At 41.3% G+C, this 19,771-nt stretch overlaps 1 protein-coding gene across 1 annotated transcript in view; it reads left to right on the top strand.

The window, feature by feature from the left end:
* CNTN4 (contactin 4) overlaps window positions 1-19,771 on the top strand; it is a 626,036-nt gene that overhangs the window by 390,363 nt on the left and 215,902 nt on the right. Inside the window, exon 8 of the mRNA XM_075549881.1 lies at window positions 14,629-14,765. Within this exon, the coding sequence (XP_075405996.1) occupies window positions 14,629-14,765 (137 nt within the window). The remainder of the gene's footprint in view (window positions 1-14,628; window positions 14,766-19,771) is intronic.

The following is a 19,771-nucleotide window of genomic DNA, read 5'->3' as shown; positions in this document are numbered from 1 at the left end:
ACCTGCCACTCCAGGGCTGGCTAGGAGAGTGGTAGCAATCCACTTTCAAAAGCACTCTGCCTGAGGGCAAAGTTGTTCACATTGCTGGTCAATGGTCACAATGAACTCAATGGAGAGTAAATCAATATGGGGACTCAAAAATAGATCCTGGTTGGCCTTTTGCAGACCTAGTGCTTAGAATTTAAACTCCAACACAGAGGTTAAGTCTAGGCATCATCTGTACCAAAGATTAGATTTTTATAAATAAGGAACACTTGGCTCCAAGACTTAAAATAACTTACTCGAGTCGTACAATGAAATCGTTTCCGAGCCATGACTAGAACGGCTCGTTTGGCTGTATTTCACATGCTACGTTCCTGCCGGTGAAACATTTCAATGAAATAGGTGAGGGAAAATGCATCAATCATGGAGATTTTTTTTTGCACAGATATCTTCCATAACCAATATCATAAATGAAAACATTCGGCTGAACAAATGACTTTTTCACTTTCAGTTTTCTAAGTCCATCACTTGATTATTGAGTGCAAAAGATCCTTTGAATTTTTTTTACCTAAATGGCATGTATGGCAATATGTCTAGTCATCACACACTATAGCCCTTTGGCTCCAAAGGTGAAGCTGCAGGCTTTCCGACCCTGCATCTAGTGTTTCCGTATCTGTAAGGTCATCAATACATACTTATAAAACCATCTTGCAGCACATATGCACACTTCTCAGTGGATGTGCTATATTTATAAGTGACCACTAGATAATATCCAGTCCTGCCAAGTGGCTTTAAGGACAGAGTGACCTAAAAAAAAAGAACACAATAAATAAGGTAATTTCACAGTAGAGTAATCGTTTGCTTAATTGTCCTAGACAGAACGATATTGAGAGCCTCAATAGTTCCCTGGGTATCACTTAGGATAAAGTCAATAATTTTTGTTTCTTTCCCTCATCTGGTCATTCCAATCAAGTGGATGGCTACAGTTTTCCAAGGAGTGCTCCCTGCAAACATGCTGTAAATCGTGGGCCACAGGCAGTGAGAGTGGAGTGGAGAGGCAAGCTCTTCAGCCCTTGAGGAACTCTAAGTCAGGGAGAAAGAGTCATGTCGAGAACCCTGGATTGAGATGCACTTCAAGTCGCTCTCTATTACCATAGAAGATGGTGGGATGGAACTGCTACAGTCTTTATTGATCAGGGAATATTGTTTGAATGTGTTTGTACTGTGAAGGAGCTTAAAAAACCCCAAGTGCTTGGTGTGGGAGTTACATAATCTCCTGTCAACCCGAGCTAAGTGGTAGAGTCCAGCCTGTCCATCAGGTTGCAGCTTGATGACCTCGTTTGGAGGTGCCACAGAGATAAGTGGCTCACTGAAGGCCAGACCCTCTCTCTGTCTTCCCTTTCCTACTGTTGAGACGCTCAGAGAACCGGACGAGACACATGGAGATCTGCACCAGCGTTGAGATGCCTCTACTGCCACTGGAGCCGCAATACTTTCTACCCACTTGCCTGTGATCTTCCTGCATTTGACATCATAGTATGTGTAGCGTGAGTCTGAAGAAGAATGTATAGACTGGTATTGAACATATGGGCTAATATCAGACTTAGGGACTTGATCAGACTGAGCTGGGATGTTTTCTTGATATACAATTACTTTTTGAGATAAAGCTCTCTCTTATACACACATGAGTGTCAATGAATTTGTGTCCCGAGTCTACGGAGGCTAACACAATTGGCATACAAAGAGTCACTGCCAAAGGGGCAAGCCAGACTTCTTTTTATTGTTGGTGACTTTTACTGCTGTTTCAGAGCTGACTTTGAAAAGTCAGCATACCTTAGGAAGCCTCAAACACCCTTCTTCCTTCAACCCCATTTCTTTAACCACCACATGCTCTCAGGAAGAGCATTCATTCAGGTTGGTCCTGGAAATACCCAACAAAAAGCTGTGAAATGACTCAAACCTTACATTCAGCAAAATCATATTTAAGGGGTCTTGCCATTGTCTTATATCCCTTAAGGTCTCTGTGGTAGTTACATAATCTGTTGTCAGTTTGATAGGATTAAGAGTGAAGGGATGGAGTTTAGCCTGTCAGTCAGTTCTCAGCTTGTTGAGCTCATTTGGAGGTGCTAAGGAGATAAATCACTCGCTGGAGGCTGGACGCAGTTTCACCTCTGGGAAACCTTGCTGTTGACAAGACACATGGAGCTACGCTAGTGTCCTGAGCTGGAGGAGCCATGTGAAGTCTCTCACCAGTGTTGAGAGTCTTACAATGTCACTGGATCCACAAGACTTCCCAGGCACTGGCCTTTGATCTTCCTGCATCCAGCATCATTGCATGTGTTGTGTGAGTCTGAAGAAGAATTTATAGATTGGTATCAGACATATGGGCTAATATCAGACTGTGGAGTTGATCTGGACTGGGCTGGATGTTTTCTTAATGTACAATTGCTCTCTATAAAGCTCTTTCTTATACACATATGAGAGGCTCTGTAAATTTGTTTCTCTAGTCTACCCAGACTAACACAGTCTCATTTTGTAAATGTTGACTAATCAGATTTTATGGTATGCTTTGTGAAAGATTGCTTTCACTGTAGGCCTTTTTGAATCCTTATAAGGTACTGCTTGAGCCTGGATTACTTTGTAGAGTCAATAATAATCTTCAGAGATTATTGCTCTATAATAATCTGCAGCAGAAGATCCAGATTGCTCTTTGACAGTAGGAAATTTTGCTTCAGTGTATTCATTATTCCCAAAGTTCTGAAATGTTGGGTTTCAATATTTTTTCACCCTTAAATATTTTCGATATCCTCAAATGCTTACATTTATGTGTGTATATAAGCCGTATTAAAAAATGAGAGCTAGAATTTAATATCTAGCTTTCAGTATTTTTTAAAGTAATAGTAATATTGCCAGGATATGTTAGCATTATTAGCCATTATAAGTGTGGAATAATTTTTTAGAAGAATACCAAATAAATCCCAAAGAGTTGGAGATTAAAAATGTCTCAAATGTCCATCGCTTCCAAGATGCTATTCCGCTCCATTTCCCCCTATTCTTCCCTTGTGCTAGGGTTGTGCAGTTCACTGTACTGTCCCACAGAAGCTCAATGAAACTTTGAGGAAATGTCTCATGTGGTGGTAGATGCTCTTCAGTCCCAAATCCGAAGGTCAGGCAGAGGTGATCCAAAGTCAGGGTTCAGAGACAGACACCAAATATATCCAAAAGTCACAGATCTTCTTGCTGCTACCACAGCGTGGTCAGGAAATAGAGTCTGGCTTTCCAGGAGAGAACTGGGCAGTGTACCAGCATATGTGCCCCATTCAGGGAAAACAAAATATGGTATCTTAAGTCATATCCTCTCCTAAGGTAGAGTCAAAGATGACCCCAAGCAAACAAAGGGTGTGACTTGGCTCACACTCTCTACTAAACCAACAAAACCAAACTGCTATTGAATTGATTCTAACTCATAGTGACTCTATAAGATAGGTGAGGTAGTTATTGTGCCTACCTGGCCGATAAACATATGTGGGGTTAATTGAAGGGTGGAGAGATAAATGGCTCGGTGAGTCTCACCTTTCTAGTTCTCAGGTCTCTTGCTTTCTGATGGTTGGACCAGGGCGCAGCTGCCTTAGCGAGTTCCCTGCTTTAGCTGGGAAGGCTCACTTTCCTGCAAGACAACCCTGAAGAGAAGTCACATGGACCTACCCCGATGCAGTGTGCTGGAGCAGCCGTGTGGAGACCGCTGCCAGTGCTGAGATGTTTGCACATTCACTGACTCAGCTTTCCTCCTGCAGTCGGCATCATAGTGTGTGTTTTGTGAGCTGGAGGAGGACTTTGTGGATTAGTGTCGGACATATGGGTTAATGGGTTAATGTTGGACTTGTGGGCTTGGGCAGCACTGGGTTGGGATGTTTTCTTGATGCGCACTTAACCTTTATATAAAACTCTCTCTTATACATGAGTTTCTGTGGATTTGTTTCTCTAAAGTACCCGGACTAACACAACACAACTAACACAACTTCCCCTGTCAATTTCAGAGACTATGACTCTTTATGAGAAGAGCATGCATAGTCTTTCTCCTGTGGGGCAGCAAGTGGTTTTGAACTGCTTACCTTGTGGTTAGCAGCCCAAGTCACTACATCCTTAAGGCTTGTCTCTCTACTAAAATCGGGTGTTAACCCCACCCTAATCCTGCCCATTAGAATATTAGAAAATACCCTTCAAAATGGGATATAGCTATACACATATAGAGTCAGAATCATGTCACATAGGAATTATGTCTAGAAGGACCATATTGACTATTAGTAAGAAAAATCATATTCTTTAAACAATGTGTTTTTGTTTTTTTAAATGAGAAGAGTGATGCTGTTTATAATTTTGCAGATATTGTCAATAGAAGAAAGCTGGATTCTCATATCTATTTCTGTATTCAGTCTGTCAAGATAAACTTATTTTGGTTAATTTATATGAGAAAAAAAATCACACAGATAAGTAGTTGGAAAGGGGAGGACCTCATGATGTCCCTTAAGGGGACATAAGGACCCTGGTCCTCCTTAGATCGCACTTTAAGAACTTTGTGCACAGAAGATTGCTCCCCTCATAATTGGAGGTCAGGGTAGACATATTTGGGAAGCAAATGTGGATGTTGGAACCAAGTAGGTCTGTCAGTTTTCAGTGAACCTCTTGACTATACTCTCTGGCCTTGTTTATAGAAGAGATAATCCCACTCCACTTGTAGGCCGTAACAAGGTTTAGAAACAAACTGGTGCTTATAATTTATGAGGATATGTAAAAATGTATTGCTGCTAGAGCTCCCATTCATACAGGAAAATTTTAAAAATGAAAAACTCTCACTGCAATTGAGTTGATTCCAACTCATAGCAATCCTATAGGGCAGAATAGGACCATGTTTGTGGGTTTCGTAAACTCTAACTCTTTATGGGAGTAAAAAGCCTCACCGTTCTTCGAAGGGGTGGCTGATGGTTTCAAACTGCAGCCCAATGTGGAACAGCCACACCACCAGGGCTCCCTATTCATGCATATAAAGGTTTCCCTTCACCCCCACCCCACCCCTCAAACAGTTTAGCTGTGTATCTGCGCTTAGTGCATGCTGAAGATAAGTTCCCTCTGTAACATACTTGTCTTAGTCTTAATGGGGTAGGTGCCTTCAAAGAAAGATTCTATCGAAACAGTAGCTCCAGAGGGCATCTGTTGGGTCTGGTAAATTCAAGGCAGAGAATCAACTCCAAAAGTTATGGAGACAGGGATTTTTTATTCCTAATGGGTAAACTTGATAAAATTCCCTCAAGGACACAAGATTATCACAGGGATTTATAATACAAAAATTTTAAGAAAATTGAAAATTGCATTGATGAGAAAATGGCCAAGAAAGTTGTGCTAGGGAATTTCCCCCCCCCCCCCCCAAAAAACAACAATGTACCTGCTTATTATTCAAGGACAACAAGGTTGTCCTACTGGAATTCCACTGGGAAACCTTATTCCACAGATCACACAGCCCTTGTCTTGCTTTGTTTGTTCCCCAAATGCCAAGAACATTTAAAAGTAGCACTGTTTCAGTCCATCCAATATGTCAAAACTGCCTTTTGACATGCTGTACATTGAAGTGCACAGGGTTCAGGAAGGGGTTTGTGAGGTGGAAACCTTAGCTTCAGAATTATACATATATGATATGTAGAGAAACATAATATTTATCATTTTGATATTTTTGAATACTAAATTTTTCTCTCTTTTTAAAATAATTTGTAACAATAATTTTTACTAAGCATCAAACTCTATAAATACACAGAATCACTGATTTTTTTATGTTATTTGGAATTATTGGTGGATGGAGGAAGGACAATGGGATGGATTCAGCTCAGTAACAGTAGATTCAGAGAAACACAGGTCCGGAGTAAGGAGAGGATTTTAAGGAAGAAATCTCTTTTAGACTAGAGTAACAGCTTGGTTTACTCTAGGTTGATTTGGGCTTAAGGTCTTTTTTAGTGTATGATTCATTTATGAAATTATAAATTGACTTCAGTGTCTGGGATAAAAAGAAAAACATGAGTGTGTATAGAAGTCATTTAATAATAAACAAGTTAAACCAAGACCTAATGGACTAATATAAACAGCTATGCGATATGTGCCAACTTAACCGAATATGGTTAGGGAGATTGTTATTGGCAGATCAGAGAAGGTGTCGTGAAGTGAAATTCCTTGGTGTGGCTCTTCATAGTCTTTGTAACTCCTACAAAATGACTGGGTGGGAACATGCAAATAAGGATAGAGACTTAAGATGGGATTGGTCAGTTTTACCATTGTCTGGGTATAAACTTTGCCATCTCAGAAGCAGGAGTGAGAATTCCAGCACCACCAAGAATGAAGAAGCACCAGTAGAGCGCATGTTAGATCCCAGAAGACAGTCCATTAGTGCCTACACCTAGACCATGAGACCGAGAAGGGGCTTCCGGGCCCACTGAACTAGAGAAACTGAGTGCCATAGGGCCAGTGGCTGGCTGCAGAATAGGAGGCATTTATCAGAACTCAAGGAGCTTCTTTGGGTGAGCAGGGCAGTGGCTGAGGACTACAGAGAGATGCCTGTGTTGCCATAGCGGAGAAGAGGTACTACTGTGGAAAAAGAAGACTGTATCCTTAATGTTCTCTGATCTTGACTTGTTGTGACCTATTAACTTCCCTAATAAACTCTCATAAAAAGGGGGTATTGTCTGTGAGTTTTATGTTGCAGGGAATTTTGAACCTGACAGAGAATTAGAGTGTTGTGGGGGAGACAGTTTGACAAAGGAGAGACAAAGGATGGGGGATGGAGGCACGTCTGACTTCAACCTTGTGGAGGTTGACTTTTTCCACAAGGGCTACAGTGGAGTTAGATTGCTTTCCATCTTCTGTAGCTGGAGATGTGATCCCGACCCCATTTCATCAAAGGGTTTCATGGAAGATAAAGTACTACAAAGTAAAAATTTGTTAGCAACCAATGGAAAGAACATTCCAGAAAGTCAAAATGATGTAAACAAAGTTATTGAGGCAGGAGCTGGCTTATTGTATTTGAAGACAAAGAAGACAAGAAATATGGGTTCCGAGAGTATAGTTGGAGAGGTGGCCAAGATGACAGATAAATTTAAATATCAAGCTTAAGAGATTACATAATGGCACTTTACTAATAAATTTTATAACATTTACAGCATGTATAGCACATTCAAAAGTTTTATCCATTTTTATACCTATTGTCTCATCCTGATGATGTCATTTAACTGTGTCTATTTCTGTATTGGTGAATGAACACCTGTAAAGAGATATGTCTGTTTGGGTGCTCTCCCCTTCATACAGGTGGTTTCTCATTGTATCCGTGAGAGCTTTGGCCTGATGGCAGCTCATCTGCCAGTGGCAACAGCAAAATTCAGATGTACCTTGTAGACAGATAAGTAGACCATGAGCAGATATATCTAAGAGAAGCACATATTATTTAAAAAGCTAGATATCCGCAAATTAAAATGATTCAAGAAGTAATAATCTCATGGTTTAGCATATTTATCTCATTAAATATGGGCCTCATTAAACCCAATCTCCCTCAATTCAAATGAAAAAAATTCAAGGCTTTTTGATCTCAAGCACCAAATCCAAAAGTTATCCTCCAACACTACAAGAATGAAACGCCTTCTGTGTTAGTCTGGGTTGACTAGAGAAACAAATTCATAGGCATATAGGAAAGAGCTTATATAAAGAGCAATTATACATTAAGAAAACATACCAGCCCAGTCCAGATCAAGTCCATAAGTCTGATATTACCTCATACGCCCAGTACCAATCTGTACATTCCTCTACAGACTCACCTAACACATGCAACGATGCCAAGTGCAGGAAGATCACAGGTCAATGGTTAGAAAGAAAGTCTCATGGATCCACTGGTGGTGGAAGCATCTTAGCACTGGCTAAGCACATGGCTCCTCCAGCTCCAAGACCAGGGCTGCATCAGTGCAGCTTCATCATGTCTCTCAGGAAGTTTGTGTATCTGGCCTCTAGTGAACTGTTTATCTGTGTGGCACCTCCAAATGAAGTCATTAAGCTGTGACCTGATTGACAGGCTAACCTCCACCCTATCACAGGTCGACACCGGATTATGTAACTGCCACACATTTGCAGAAGGTTTTTCAAAATTCTTGATTGATTAATCATCAATCAGTTAAAAAAATAAATATACACACACACAGAGTATGCCCCACCCCCACAGAAATGGAATTTTTTTCCATAGCTGTGTATTTGATTTTTTTTTTTTACAAAACAACCTTATCACATACAAGGTACTCTGCATTATACTTAATGCATTTGTCAAATCTGCAATTCCTTTCCTGGAAGTATTTTTCAAACTCATCTCTTTGGATGACTGACAGCACCTCTCTTGTCTTTTTCTTCACCTCTTTCTACATCATCAAATTGCTATCCTTTCATGTCCCTCTCCATTCATGGAAACAAAAAGAAGTCACATGGAGTGAGGTCAGGTTAGTAAGGTGTGTGGGGAAAGAGCCATGCTATCTTTTGCCAAAAACTGGTGCACTGAAATGTCTGCATGAGCAGGTGCATTGTCATGGTGGCAAAACCAGTCCCCCATTTACCACTAATCAGACCTGTTTGTCACACACAATCTTTTCAGAACCTCTAAATATAAAGCTTGATTAACAGTCTAACCTGGTGGAATGATCTCCAAATTCACTTTGAGTTGACATTTTGACTATTTTGGAAGTTGACCAATGTCCAGAAAGAGGCTTGTCGTCAATCAACATTTCACCTTTTTTGGAAAATGGAAAACCACTGTACACTTGAGTTTTCCCACAGTGCTGTCCATGTAATCTGTGGTCAATATCACAACAGTTTCTATGGCACTTTTTCCTCAGCAAGAAACAAAATTTCACAGCCTTACACTATTCTCTTAAATAAGCCATTACACTAAAAATGGTTCACTGTGACCAGAGAGAACCTTCCCAGGCAATGCCGCTGGGTGCACTATCTCAGAGTGAGTTGCCTAATGCCCGCCTAGGAGGAAAAAAATATCCTATGCAAGCTCAACCTAACAGCTTTTTTTCTGTTTTTTTTTGGGGGGGGGGGGGTACACCTGTGTGTGTGTGTGTGTGTGTGTGTGTGTGTGTGTGTGTGTGTGTGTGTGAATCTCACACATGGGATTTTCAGTGTTTAACACAAAGCAAGGTTGTTCTCTTTGGAAGGAAGTTTCCCCTTGGAAACCCCTATTAAAATGACATTGCTTGGTATTGTGTGAGAAGCAGATACGAGCTTGCAATCAGAGGAGTGGAGTTGATCAGTGCTGAACAAAGATTAAAGTCTATCCTTCCTCACAAAGCAAATTTATTTCTTATAAAGCTGTCCTTCTAGTCAATGACTTCTGCAAATTGGCTCTAAGGAGATGGGGCTGATAAGAAAGGAGGCTCTCAATCAGCATGAAGGTGCTCTACAGGAGGGGTGGAAAATGAATAGTTACACAGTCAGAATCGACAGTGGTAGATTTGAGCTCATGGTAATTGCATCTATCTCAATGATTCTGTCAACAGTATAATATTCTAGGTTGGAAATAAATATTTGGGGGACATTTGTACACAGGAGGTAAACTGAAGCTAAGTCATTCTTTTCAGACCCATAAAGCCCAGTGTCAATAAATTCTTGAGAAATTTTAGCCAAACATTTGCATTCGTTGGAGACAGATGAGTCATCTCTCTAAGACTGCATAAGCAACTAGAAGTGATTTAGAACACCCACAGGTCATGTCTGTAACAGTGATTTAGATATATTTTGTCCATCATATCCTTTTTTTTAGGTTTATATTTGTAAGTCTAAGGCTAAGGATGGCATTTCTTCCTGTGAGAAATCTCTCTTTTTAAAACATTTGGAGATCCAGATATCGCGGAGAATTGTTTGACCACTAAGTTCAAATTATATCTGTCTGCAATATAAATTATTATTGGATAAGATGCTTGCAAGGTTCCAGTGCCTGGAATATACAAACATTGATTTAGGTCACCTCTGGCAGTTATTGAACAAAAGATTGAAATGAAGAGAGTGTTCATCTATCTAAGAGGCTGATGGTGTCACAGGGTCAAATCCTGGCACAACCATTTAACCTCATATTTGAATTTATAGCTTGAGAACAAGACTTAAAAATAAAACAACAGAAAAACAAGACTTACAATGCCTAGGAGAAAGGATGCATATGGTTTGAACCTTGAAAGAACATGAAAGTCAAAACTCATGGTTGTCTTTTAATCAGTCGTGTAGGATCTGTATGTATTGTTGGTCCCTGGAGAGCATGCTGCGTTGTAATCCAGAGGAGCGAGGAAAGAGACGGAGACCCTGCACACAGTGGATTGCCACCATGGCTGCAAAAGCAGACTCAAACATAAGAATAAATGTAAGGAATGTGCAAGACCACGCGGTGTTTCATTCCGCTGTACTTGGCTCACTGTGCTTCAGAACTGACTCGATGGCACCTAACACAACATCCATAGTAAAACCATTTAGAGATAGGCATAGTCCAAGATTATAATACTGAGCAGACTTCTTAGGCCCTGATTTGGAGCTGTAATTTAGACATAAGTTATAAAATGAAGTTGAGCCTAGACACTAAGTGTAAAGTTGTCAGTTGCTATCAAGTAATCTCAGACTCGTAGTTTTATGTAAAGCAGAAAAAATCTTATGCAAAACAGAATGAAAGACTGCCTGGTCCTGTTTCAGCCTCACAGCCACTGCTATGTTTGAGCCCATTGCTGCAACCAGTGTACTAGTCCATGTACACTGAGGGTCTTGCTCCTTTCCACTGATGCACTTTGCCACCATGATGAAAGATTGGCCCTCCTGATGCCATGAGTGGGATGAGGTCTCATGTTCTCCCTCCTAAGAAACATTCTCTATGCACTTCTTTCCTAGCTGATTTGTTCATTCTTCTGGTGTATTCGGTATTATTTGTCACAATTTCATGATGCCGGTTCCCCATTACATTCCATGTGCACATTGTCCAACTTTCACGCACATATGCGGAGATTGAGAACATCATGGCTTGGGTCAGCTGCATCTTAGCCATCAAAGTAACGTCTTTGCCTTTCCAGATGTATGTTCCCATTTCTTATTTTTAAAAAGAAACAAACTGTCTTTTCCACAATGCAGTGATTTCAGTTATTTGTTGTCAGAGGATCTTGAGCCGATGAACCAAAGGTGACCCTTTGGAGAGACATGAACAATCAAGCACAGGACTTTAGTTTTCAGTAAGAAAATCTTACCCACTTATATAGGATTTATCCAATCTCAGTGAAAGGCAGCAGCAGCCCGCACAGTGTGTGTGTGTGTGTGGGGTGGCCCTGTGTGTCTGCAATCCGCTTGTTACAGTAAAGAAGACTGCTTAATCAATCTTTGCCATTGGTGTGATGTTCTCCTCCTGGTCTCCATGGCCTCAGTCCAGATAGTCACTCTAAGAAGAATATGGTTTTATCACTTCAAATCAGGCTTCTGTGAATTTCACTTTGAAAACAAAGACACTTCCTGATAACGCTTGCCAGAGGTTGAAGATGGTGTTGATGCCACCTCGGCCAACAGAAATAACCATCACTGCTGATCACGGGCACTCTGGACACACACTGCGACCTCCATAACCCGGTGCAAAGACACCGAATGAGCCACCAGAAGTATGTAATTAGTGCGGACTTTTCATCTCTGCCCCGTTGTTGTCTTTGTGAGGTCTCAAGGTTTTGTTTCTCACTTTCTATAGCTTTGAAATAAAGCAGGGAATGAGCCCAAGAGCTACAGGAAATCCATGACATTGAAATCTGTCTCTTCACAAAGTTTTGATGTTTCCTCTTGGAATTTCAACTGGGCATTGCTGCATGTGTCCTTTTGTTTTTGTTTTTACCCTTAACTCCCTTTGAAAACTATGGCTTAGTGGTTAACATTCCACAGAGGATTCTGTGGCTTTTATGGCTTGTTTGCTTTCCATGGACCCCGTGGGGTGCAAACATTCATCAGATAGAGTGTGGGATCATGCACATAGCTGCCCTTGGTCCTATCAGGATTGCACATCAAATCCTCTAAGCAGAGCACTGAGAAGATAGCTACTTTTTGAGAAACCTGCATTAGTGACAGAAAGACATAGGTAAATGACAGGTTTTCAGCTATTTCAAGGAATAAGGGTTACAACACGTCATGCAAGTTAATGCTTGTTAGTGTTAGAATTTTTATTATTTTTATTTTGAAGTTGACCCTTTCAGCCTACCCTCATATGCAGCAACATATCATCCCCATCAGTAGAGGAACTGTGGAATTGTGGTTTGCACTTGTGAAACACGGGATTGTTTAAAGGCCGCAAGGAGAGAAAACAGCATTACTAGTGACCTAGAGATCACTACTGGCTAAGTGACGAGTGTTTTTCTAATGTTCTCTGCTATGGAGAAGATAATAGGTATAGGCTGGCCTCCACATTCATGACTTCCAATTAAAATTAAATTAAAGATTATTTGAATATCAATTGAAGGTAGATACTGAGCTCAAGGCAGCGAAAAGACCTCTTAAGCTTAGTGGAAAACATCTTATAATTGAAAACTGAAAGCAGGTGTGATGAGGAGGTTCACACTCGTGGATATGCCACTATAGAAATGCCCTGTGAGCAGATAGCACTTCTGAAAAGATAGCTCTGGTGCTCTTCTGCTTGCTGTCTGGGTTACTGGCCTTTTCCTAGCAAATGTTCATGATGGAGGCTCATCCCATGTCGTGACATGTGACAAGTGGATTTTGAGCTACCACTATAATCTGTAGTTTTCCACATCTGGGTGTTTAGGATTTGGACACTGGTACTGTTCCCTTTTATAGGTGTGGATCTTATTATTAGCTATCATTGAATGACACAGATTAGTGTGCTTCTTCAGTGTGGACTTAGTTGACTCCTCACATGGCTGCTTATTTTGCGACAAGCCTTTAAGACTCCAGAGGCTATTATTCCTTACAGCCGGACACCGTCTAGATTCTTCAGCACACTTTGCTCTGGCATCCATATCTTCAGTGAGCTCTTCATGGGCAAGTTCTAAGTGTGGTGAGCATTGTGAGGGGGTGTTAGCCACTGTACTCAGGCCAGAATGTGACATCTGGTAATTTGATATTCATACAAACCCAATGTGAATTTGTTCTAAACTTTTAATATTCTGTGAACATTTTTGATGGATCCTTGCTTGGTGTCTGCCCTAGTATAAGTACACTGAGATTGGAGGTATTACAAAGATAGTAATGGGATTGATGGCTACCTGGGAACATGGAGGGAAAGGAAAGGGGAAATGGGAAATCAGCATCATGTGTAAGAGAAAGGGGGGCTAAGTTTATTGTGGTCATGACTGCACAGCCCTTCTTGATATGATAGAACCATAGGCTTATATGATATGTAATTACAACTCAATTAAAAATAAAATAAAATAAAGGTCTCCTAAACTCATTTAGCAACATAGTTCATGATTTTCCTTTAAGCAAGACTTGATATTTATGAAGATTTTTTTAGAATTCAGAATTAATATTGTCATTATCTCCCTAGAGGACATGGCAAGAAAATGTGGCTTCAGCTGTAGCAGGCAAACATCAGATAACGTTGGCAGTTGAGTAAGGACAGTGAGCAATGTGGAGATGAAGCACTTTCTTGAATTCCTGCACTGCGGTGTGGGCAAGGCATGGTTTCTTAGGATGGTTTAGATAAAGATAGGGCTGATCCAGGGAGTTAGGGTCCTGGAGCCTTTCTCGTTTGGGTAACATTCTATCAAGCCAAAACCAAGAAGGAAGAAGCAGTTAGGATAGTCTTGAAAGAGAAAGAAACATAAATATTGTCTGTATAACTTGTGGGAGTTAAGTGTATTTGTTAGGGACAGATTAATTTGCTGTAACAAAAATAAGGGTGTTTGCTTAACTTTATCGTCTCAATTGTACTCCAAAAATGTGGCGAGAGGGGCTGGGGGTTGAGGACATAGAGCGGCCTTGTACTATAAAAATCATTCAAGGTCCAAGGCCAATAGGTCAGCATAGCCATCCTACATATCTAGTTCTCATCTCTGAATCCAAGGTTGCTTCTATTGTCACTGTTCTTTCATCAGTTGGATGGTACAAGAAGAGTCCAGGGCAAGCATCTGTATGGGAACAGCCTGGTAGTTACTCTCATGCATTCTGCACATGTACCATTGACATGAACGAAGTCACAGGCTTCCTTCAACTGCAAACAAATCTGAGAAATGCAGGGTGTCATAAAGAATACAAGGGGTCAACTAAAAATGACAACATTGTGGTGGAAATTTCTCTGAGACTAGAACAAGGCATGGCGATATTGGTGGAGGAGACAGACAATTTTTCCCCTAAGGATAATGGTAGTCATGTTCATCCTGCCTTTAGTGATTTAAAGACCAGTCACAATATAGAGCACAAAATATTTGTTTCATAGTAGGGCTAAGAAGTACATTGCTTCTTAAAGAACCCCCTTTGAACCTCTACCTAGCCTTGGCATTTATGTTAGATTCGAGCACGGTATGTGTGTCCATTTGTTACCTATGACAACAGTGTACTGAACGTTTACTCAAGCATGCATATTTTTCTTTGCCTTTTGAATCGCTATAGCTCAACCTAATTGGATTCAAAAAATAAATGATATCCACGTGGCCATGGAAGAAAATGTCCTTTGGGAATGCAAAGCAAGTGGAAGACCCAAGCCTACATACAGGTGGCTAAAAAACGGTGAACCACTGCTAACTCGGGTAAGCAGACAGAGGATATGTGTGCCTTAATGTGGACTGCAGTGTTTTGTATGGACTTGTTGCGATGAAAACAGGAAAATGATGAGTTCTTTTAAAAAATAATAGGCAGCCAATTGGTCATAATAGTGGAAAAGTGAAAGTGAATCCTGTTGAGGAAAAATAGATGCAGGACCAGTTTTTCAGCCTCCTTTCGTTAGATATCTAAAACAGAATTTTAGTCTTCACAGCCTAGCTGTGGCTTTACCCAGAATACCCACAGCATGTAGCTTTGATAAGATGCAAATATGCGAATACAATATGAAAGAGTGAGTCACTGACCATTGACTGGCCTGTTGGCATCTGTTATAAATTGGTTTGTGTTCCTTCAAAATATGTAGTATAAATTCAGGTGAGTTTAATCCTATCTGGGATTGTCTTTGCCATGCTATCAAGGCCATGTCAGCGTGGGCTATCCCTGAAACTAATAACGTTTGAGATATAAAAGAAGCAGACTAGACTTAGGAGTATGGAAAGATGCCTATGCAAGGGAAAATCGATGCAATGTAAAGATTGCTGCTCTGTATTAGGCTGACTTCTCTAGAGAAGCAAAACTAGTGACATAGATGTGTGTGCATATACATGAAGCTAACGAGATATAGATACACACACATACACTTATGCAGATGGATTCAGATTAAGGTGAACATAAATCCAGGAAAGTGTCACCTGTGGATTGGATGTTAAGCTGAAGACTTCTCCTGACTGGAGCAGCTGTGGGGGCTGACAAACCCAAGATTATCAAAGCAATACAATGGACTACAGCATGATTCCAAACAAAAATATATGTCAATGGTGTCTCCTCTCACCATGCATATTTAATGTGCACGTTGACCAAATAATCAGAGACGTTGGAGTATATGAAGAAGAATGCAGCATCAGGATTGGAGGCTTATCAACAGCCTGCGATGTGCAGATGACAACCTTGCTTACTGAAACTGAGGAGCACTTGAGGCACTTGTGAAGAAGCTCAAGGATTGTAGCTTTCAATATGGATTACAACTCAAGGCAAAGAGGATTACAACTGGACCAATAGGTAACATAATGATAAATAACAAAAAGATTGACATTGTCTATGATTTCATTTTGCCTGTATCCGCAATCAAAGCTCATTGAAGCAGCAGCCAGGAGACCACAAAATTAGTTGCATTTAGTAAATCCGCTGTGCAAGACTTCTTTAAAGTGTCGAAAAGCAAGAATGTTACTTTGAGGACTAAAGTGTGCCTGACTCAAGCCATGGTATTTTCAAATGCAAGTGATTTTCCACATGCAAGTGAGAATTAGACATTGACTATGAAGACTGCAAAAGAATCCATGCATTTGGAGAAGAATATGAAATGTACCATGGACTGCGGAAAGGACAAACAGGTCTGTCTGGGAAGAAGTGCAGCCACTCCTTAGAGGCCAGGATATCAAGACTTCATCTACATGCTTTGGACACATTGAGAGGAGATGCCAGTCCCTGGAGAGTGACGTGTTTGGTACAGTACAGGGGCAGCAGAAGAGAGGGAGGCTGGCAAGGGTATGGATTGCTACAGGGCTGCAGAAGTGGGCTTAAGCATAGGAATAATAGTGAGGATACACAGAATTGATCAACGTTTCATTCTGTTGTGCATACTGTCACTATGGATTGCAAATGACTTACTCAGCTCTAACAACAACAACAACAACAACAACAACAACAACAACAACAACAACGTTGGCAGCTCAGATGGCAGGCCTCTGAGGACTTCCATGATTGACAGTCAATATGACAGGATGTTTTCTCAAGTCCAATGAACCAGGGATTAATAAACCAGATGCAGGGTCCCGACCCAACCCAAATCAAACAAGATCCCCCCCCCCACCCCAACACTTAAATGTCCGCTTTTAGGGAGCCAGCCCCACCCCCTGGGAAACTTCCTTTCAATGTACTGCACCAGGCCTGTGGCCCAAGGAAAGGTGTTCCATCCCACTCTTATCTTCACACAGCTGATTATCTACTCATAGCATAGTCCATTAAGGAGGTAATGGCATTGAGTTAGGCCATGAAACTTACTGGTTCTTAACTGACAAGCTACTGAGAATCCAGGCCCAATCCAGAGAATACAAAACCTTCCTATCACTATCACCTATGAATATTATCTTAACATGGCCCTTTCAAAACAGAAAGAGGAGACTCTTCAATTCACAAATTCCGTGAAATAGATAAGAAGTTTCTGGCAGACCTGGCATCTCTAATTTGGACATCTAGTCTCCTAAGCTGTGAAAAAAAGACATGTTAGTTGATTAAAATGATCCACTTGGTATTTCTGTCATAGCTACATTAAATAACTAAGACAGCATTAAACCACCAAGACAATGATCAAACTCCCATCCCAATGTGGCTATGTTATGTTCTTCATCCTGAAAGACTTTATGGACAATGCCAGGCAGTAAGTTCACCATTTAAACACCCTCATGGTCTCAAACATGTAGCAACAACAGATTCCAACCCAAGACAGACAGTTCCATGAAACAGGAAGAGGACACATGATGAGTGAGAGAGAAGGCTCCGGCCTGAAGGCTTGGAACCAGGCTAGGCGGCTGAGAGCGCCTGTACGATGTGGGAAAATGCTCTCGGGCAGCGGGTCTCATCCTTCCTTCTGCATGTCGCAACCCTTTACTACTGTCCCTCATGTGGTAGGGACCCCCAAGTTAAAATTATTTCTACTGCTAATTCATCGCTGTAATTTTGCTACTTTTATGAATCCGGTGACCCCTGTGAAAGGGCCATTAGAACCCCCAAAGGGGTCGCGACCCACAGGTTGAGAACCGCTGCTGTAGAGCAGCAGTAGAAAGGCCAGGAGGTGAAGACCTGTTTAGCTATGGCTATCAGATGAAAGCAGGACCAGACTCCTCTCTGGCTTGATCTGATGCTGCAGTGAAGTGTAAGAGAGGTGGTAAGGACTGAGCCACAACTCGGGACAGGAACTGCAGCGAGTCCCCTCTCACCACAGGGTAGGACCTCCGACAGATCATGTTTCAACCTGTTTCTGGCCTGGTGGCTAGGGGACTAGGTGTAAACAGCCACCAAGTTGCTAAAAAGGGGATGTGGCAGTTACATAATCTGGTGTCAATTTGAGACTACTAAGAGTGAAGGGGTGGAGTCTAGCCTATCAATCGGGTCGCAGCTTATGACCTCGTTTGGAGGCACTGTGGAGATAAATGGCTTGCTGGAGGAGGGACACAGATTCTCCCTGAAAGACATTCCTGTTGACAAGACACATGGAACCATGGTGATGGCAGCCAGAGCCTTGGAGCGGGAGGAGCCAGATGGAGACCCATGCCAGTGCTGAGATGCTTCTACCACCACTGGATCTACAAGGCTTTCCACCCACTGGCCTGTGATCTTTCTGCACGTGATGTCATTGCACACATTGCATGAGCATTAAGAAGAATTTATAGATTGGTATTGGACATATAGGCTAATATTAGACTTATGAACTTGATCTGGACTGGGCTGGGATGGTTTCTTAATATACAATTATTCTTTATATAAAGCTCTTTCTTATACACATATGAATATCTATGAATTTGTTTCTCTAGTCTACCCAGGCTAATACAAGGGAGTAAGAGATAAAACCAGCAAACAAAAACTTCCTTTCAAAATACACCTGCAAACCAGTATTCTGAGACACATGAAGAACAATCTATGTAATAGTCTACCAGAGAAATAGTTAAGTTTGCTCCAGAAGAACAAAGGGTGCCGTAGTAGTACAGAGGTTAAGCGCTCAGCTGCTAACTAAAACATTTGCTGTTCAAGTTCTCAGCCATTCCATGGAAGAGAGATGTCTGCCTCTCTAAATATTCAATTGTGGTAACCCGATGGAGCAGCGCTGCCCGGTCCTGCAGGGTCAGTGGCAATGAGTTTGAGGAAGTTCATAAAGATAAATGAAGAAATCATGTCCATAAAAGTAAACAAGACATTAAAAAAGATAAACAGCACCAGATAATACTGGAACTGTATAATCATTCCAATGAAATACTCAGTATTTCATGTGAGAAAAAAAATCTACTCCTACTGTATGTATTTTCTATGATGGTTGCGCTATGTTACAGACCAGGGGTCCTCAAACTTTTAAAACAGGGGCCAGTTCACTGTCCCTCAGATGCGTTGGAGGGCCGGACTATAGTTTAAAAAAACCACTATGAATACATTCCTATGCACACTGCACATATCTTATTTTGAAGTAAAAAAAGGAGGGCAAAAACATCTAGCAGGCTGGATAAATGTCCTCAGCAGGCTGCATGTGACCCACGGGCCATAGTTTGAGGACCCCTGTTATAGAATTTTAACCATGCATATTTTATATGAAAATAGGATATTCACCAAGTATTTGATAGCTTCTGAAACAATTTTAGCAAGTGTTAGCAGGTATTCAAAGGAGCCCGGGGGGCGTCGTGGTTACAAGTTGAACTGCTAGCTACAAGGACAGCAGTTCGAAACCACCAGCCACTCCTTAGGGGGAAAATGTGGCTTTCTATTCCCAAAAAGAGTTAGAGTCTCATAATCCACAGGGGATTACCTATAGGTAATCTACCTACCCTGTCATATAGAGCCATTACGAGTCAGAATCAATTCAGTGGTAGTAAATGGGAATCTGTGTAGAAGACCACAGTGCACAGTGGATTAAGTCCTGGCCTACTAGCCGAAAGGAAGTCTTTCAAATGCACAAGAGAGAGGAGGCTGTCAGTTCCTGTCCGTCTTTACAGTCGGGGAAGCCCTGTGGAGCAGCTTCGCTTTGACCTTTAGGGTCACAGTGAGTCAGAATCCACTTGACCACAGTGGGTTGGGTTTTTGTGTTTAATTGAACATGTATTAACAACATTTTACATACATTATGTTTACAAGAAACTTTGTGAGGTAATCATTTTACAGACGAGGGGAACTAAAGCCAAGCAATTTGCCTAAAGTCACATTGTTGGTAGCAGAGCTTGGATTAAAATAT

This window comes from Tenrec ecaudatus, chromosome 5, assembly GCF_050624435.1.
Source record: "Tenrec ecaudatus isolate mTenEca1 chromosome 5, mTenEca1.hap1, whole genome shotgun sequence".
NCBI classification, from domain to species: Eukaryota; Metazoa; Chordata; class Mammalia; order Afrosoricida; family Tenrecidae; genus Tenrec; species Tenrec ecaudatus.
Note: the sequence above shows the minus strand (reverse complement) of the source record. Positions and strands in the feature narration are given on the sequence as shown.